This window comes from Cariama cristata, unplaced genomic scaffold (genome assembly GCF_000690535.1).
Source record: "Cariama cristata isolate BGI_N322 unplaced genomic scaffold, ASM69053v1 scaffold20025, whole genome shotgun sequence".
NCBI lineage: Eukaryota > Metazoa > Chordata > Aves > Cariamiformes > Cariamidae > Cariama > Cariama cristata.
In genome coordinates this window covers 5,501-9,306 of record NW_009617160.1, presented here as the reverse complement: position 1 = coordinate 9,306, position 3,806 = coordinate 5,501, and the positions used below count along the sequence as shown (strand labels likewise).

At 41.8% G+C, this 3,806-nt stretch overlaps 1 protein-coding gene across 1 annotated transcript in view; it reads left to right on the top strand.

The window, feature by feature from the left end:
• The window catches only part of LOC104161874 (mediator of RNA polymerase II transcription subunit 13-like), a 7,567-nt gene extending 3,994 nt beyond the window's left edge, over window positions 1-3,573 (top strand). Inside the window, exons 3-4 of the mRNA XM_009700449.1 lie at window positions 1,739-1,851; window positions 3,071-3,573. Of these exons, the coding sequence (XP_009698751.1) occupies window positions 1,739-1,851; window positions 3,071-3,203 (246 nt within the window). The 3' untranslated portion in view covers window positions 3,204-3,573. The remainder of the gene's footprint in view (window positions 1-1,738; window positions 1,852-3,070) is intronic.
• Window positions 3,574-3,806: the final 233 nt, after the last annotated feature.

The following is a 3,806-nucleotide window of genomic DNA, read 5'->3' as shown; positions in this document are numbered from 1 at the left end:
TTTACTACCCATTTCCCTTTCCCTAGTTGTAAAAGTTGCACAGTGGTGTCTGTAGTGAACCTGATACCTTCCACTCCAGAATTGCAAGTGCTTGCGAGACGTATACAGCAGAATTGGTTCAACTACTAGAGATGCACTGATCGCCATAGTGTGTCATGCAGCTTCTTATTTGAATGAATCAAAAAAAAGTGAACTAGTGAGCGCAGAAAGAGGTGAAAAATCTGCCTTGAATAGCATCACATAATTATTCAAGCAAACAACGTATAGAATAATAAAGTTAGTACCACTTACTTTATCCATTCCCAGCTTAATTAACAAATACTAAACATTTTTGCAAGTCTTTTAACTAAATTCTCTCATCCATGTCTATCAGGCAATTACCAGAGTAAAGGTGTTCAGTATTTCTCAATTCTTTCCTCATGCCAAAAATAATTTTAGGACTGATCTTAATAATGACTTGCAGTCAGCATGGCAGGCTTTATATCCCATGTAGCACCTCCACCAACAAAGTACTGAACCTTATTGCTCACACTCTGCACTCTTCATGGACAGACTTCCCCGAAGTATGTGCTTTTCTTTAAGCCAACAGAATGGAGATCTCAAAATAATATGAAAAATAGACCACGATGGTTTTGGAGCTAGAGATGAAGTTTAATGTTAAACTTAAAGCAACCTTTTTTTTTTTGTGAACAAGTAATCCAGAGATTATGTTTCAGTTCCAGCAGTAAAAACATAGTCAGCAGAGCTCCAGGCAACTTTATGAATTCCTTCCGTAAGCTTATACTAGATTTGTACTAGAGAGAAGGAGCCACCACCCTTCCCTACCCCACCACCCCCAGCCCAACACAATTGCTCTCTCAGATCTAGGCTGAATTAAATGTTTAATTTGACTTGGAACATACTGGTTTGGTTTGGACAATTTTTAATAAAAGCAAGGGGCTGAATTCATGCAGTAACTTGTACACCATTCCGTGAGCAGGGGATGCTGTCTCCTTTATGCTGCACAGCGCTGCAATTAGCAAACTTGAATGGCATGTGAGGCATACAGATTCCAGTCATCTTTGTCTGATTTGGATTAAGTATTTTTGAGCTCAAGTATTTCACCTCTAATGTGCATGCCATAATTGGAGCAGTATAAATTAGAGGTTTTGCCTCGGCAGGCTGTGAGGTGTATTAGGCTACCCACTTGAAAGGCTTACATGGTCGCTCTACCCCCGGCACATGATCAGTGTGAAATCCCTTTCCTTCTCCTGTATAAACTACTGCGCAAGCCTTGCTCCCGAAGAAAGATCAGACAGGCTGAGACGGCATACCAGCGGAGAGCGGGGCAAAGGCTGCAGTAAGTGTCCTGGCTGGACACACCACTGCGATGTGGTGTCTGCGATGGGTCTGCTACTGGGAGAGCCTGAAGACTCAGGGTGGTTTGTTACTGAAACACCGAAAGAACCACTGACACATCCCAAGTGTTCCCTCTCATCACTTCTTCCCTGGCTAACATTAAGAACAGAATTCAGCATTCTTTTTTAAAGATCCTTGATGCCAGTCAAAAAGAGAAGTCTGTTTTTCAAAAATGTAATAATTGTGGAACTTGGGAATACACATGGTCATGGTGGGTTCAACAAAGAATTGCCAGCTTTCCTTGCTGACCTCAGACAATTCAGAATGTATTTGTTCACTGTGAATCTTTAGAAGTACTTGCTATATGAAGAGTTAATTTGTGCTTTTTACCTTTATGCAGGCCTCATTACATCACCACATCTCTGTAGCGCAGTCAGATGAGCTTCTACCTGCCAGAAATTCTCAGCGAGTTCCTCACCCCCTTGACTCTAAAACTACATCGGATGTCTTGAGGTAATGCCTTTTAGGTTTTGCATTTCCTCCCTAAGGTTACGGGGACCAAGCTCTGAAATTTCAGAGGGACTTTTCAACCTGGCAAAATTATTTCTCAGCTTTATCAGCAGCTTATAACTCCACTATGCCCTCCCTACATGCATGTCTCAGAGTAGTGGGCAACTCTAACTGCTACCTCCACCACCAAAGAGCAGGACTTTGAGGGTTACATCATCAGTTTTCCATACTGCTATACAAAACTATGTAAAGGAAACTTCCAAAGGGCTTTGCCTTCCCAAATGGACACTTGGTTTGCCTCCCAGAGAGTGTTCCGTGTTCCTGGTGGTCTAATCTGGACTGTGTCAGTAATTATTTTTACTTGCCAAACTGATTTATAGAAGGAGATAAAAGTACTGTCCTGATACCAGTGGCTTAGGAATTGGGATATAAAGGAGACATTCCTCCTGAATTAATACAGGGTTGTGTATCGTATTGCTGGAGATAACTAGAGGACTGTGCCTCCATCCCACCTGTTGGGGACTGAAAAAAGATCTGTTTTATGAGACAGCATACAGGGTGGAACACACGAGTGAACAAACATGTGCATTTAACCAAGTAGAGGATATCAGGAGGAAGCACGAAGAATAACCTGATCTAAGAAAATTGGTGCTGTATCTATTCTAGAAGATCTAAATTTGCATCCTCTTAGAGGACTGAGCTATCACAGCTCTCCTGGGGTACTACTGTCTTTGTTTTGATAAAAGGATGATGCAACACACAAGGAAAGGACGAGATACAACAGACACAAGTTACAACATGAGAAATTCTAATCAGATACGGGATCACATAAAAAGTGTAATCAAATGCTGGCGCAGGTTGCCCAGAGCAGCTGTGGAACCTCTGCCCTTAGAGGTGTTCAAGACTCAAGGCCTTCAATACAGTGGTATTTGAACCGCTACGATTCCATCATCTCTGCCATGTATTGTGGAGGGCCTGCATTCAAATAGCTTGGTTCAAGTTCAAACATATTAAAACTAAAAATTCGTGCTTCCCCTCTTCCCCTTGTCAGTAAGTTTCCTACTTTGCCAACACCACCAGCGCTGATACAGCCAGGCCGTCCTCATGACATTGCATCTCCAGGAGAAACCAGAGATAAGTTTAAGTAAATCTTCTAGAAAAGACGAGAAGGAAAGGAGTAAACAATTCCAGTTTCATTTCTCTCTGTGTTTCTCTTCTGCAGGTTTGTTTTGGAGCAGTACAATGCACTGTCCTGGCTTACGTGTACCCCTGCCACTCAGGATCGCAGCTCCTGCCTTCCTGTCCACTTCGTGGTGCTCACTCAGTTGTACAATGCCATCATGAATATACTTTAATAGATAGAAAAGCACTTGTTCTTCTGGCTTATTCTCCCCTTGACCTGAGAAACGTGCCACAATCTGCAAAGATCACAATTTTGCTTCTCTTCAGACCAGTCCTGTGCTGTGCTTCTGTTCCTCCAAAAGCACATGTGAATTCTGCAGTGTTCAAAACTAAACTACCCATTAACATCTCTGGCAGCTTCAGTCCAAAATCTGGGAACATCCAAGAACAGTGAACACACAGTAACCTCAAGCCAGTGTTAGTTTGGTGGCCCAGTAACTACTGCTCAGTGTGATTCTTTTTTTTAATATTTTATTTTTTTAAGGAAGACTACAGTATCTTTTTGCATTAGGAACTCTGATAAACAACCAAGAGCAGTTTCAGCCCTGCAAGTAAAAATACCTTGTAGTGACCAGTTTGGGTTGTCCAAAACTTATTTTGTTGTTTGATCATCATAAACTAGGACTTTGCAGGAGGAAAAAAACCAAACCAAACCCAAACAACAAAAAAAACCCACACAGTTGTAGTCTCGTATTAATATTGGAGTTTTCTGTCTACCTGGAGTTCCTGTCAGAGTGGATTGGGATGAATGCATGCATTTGTTACCTGTCCATGTA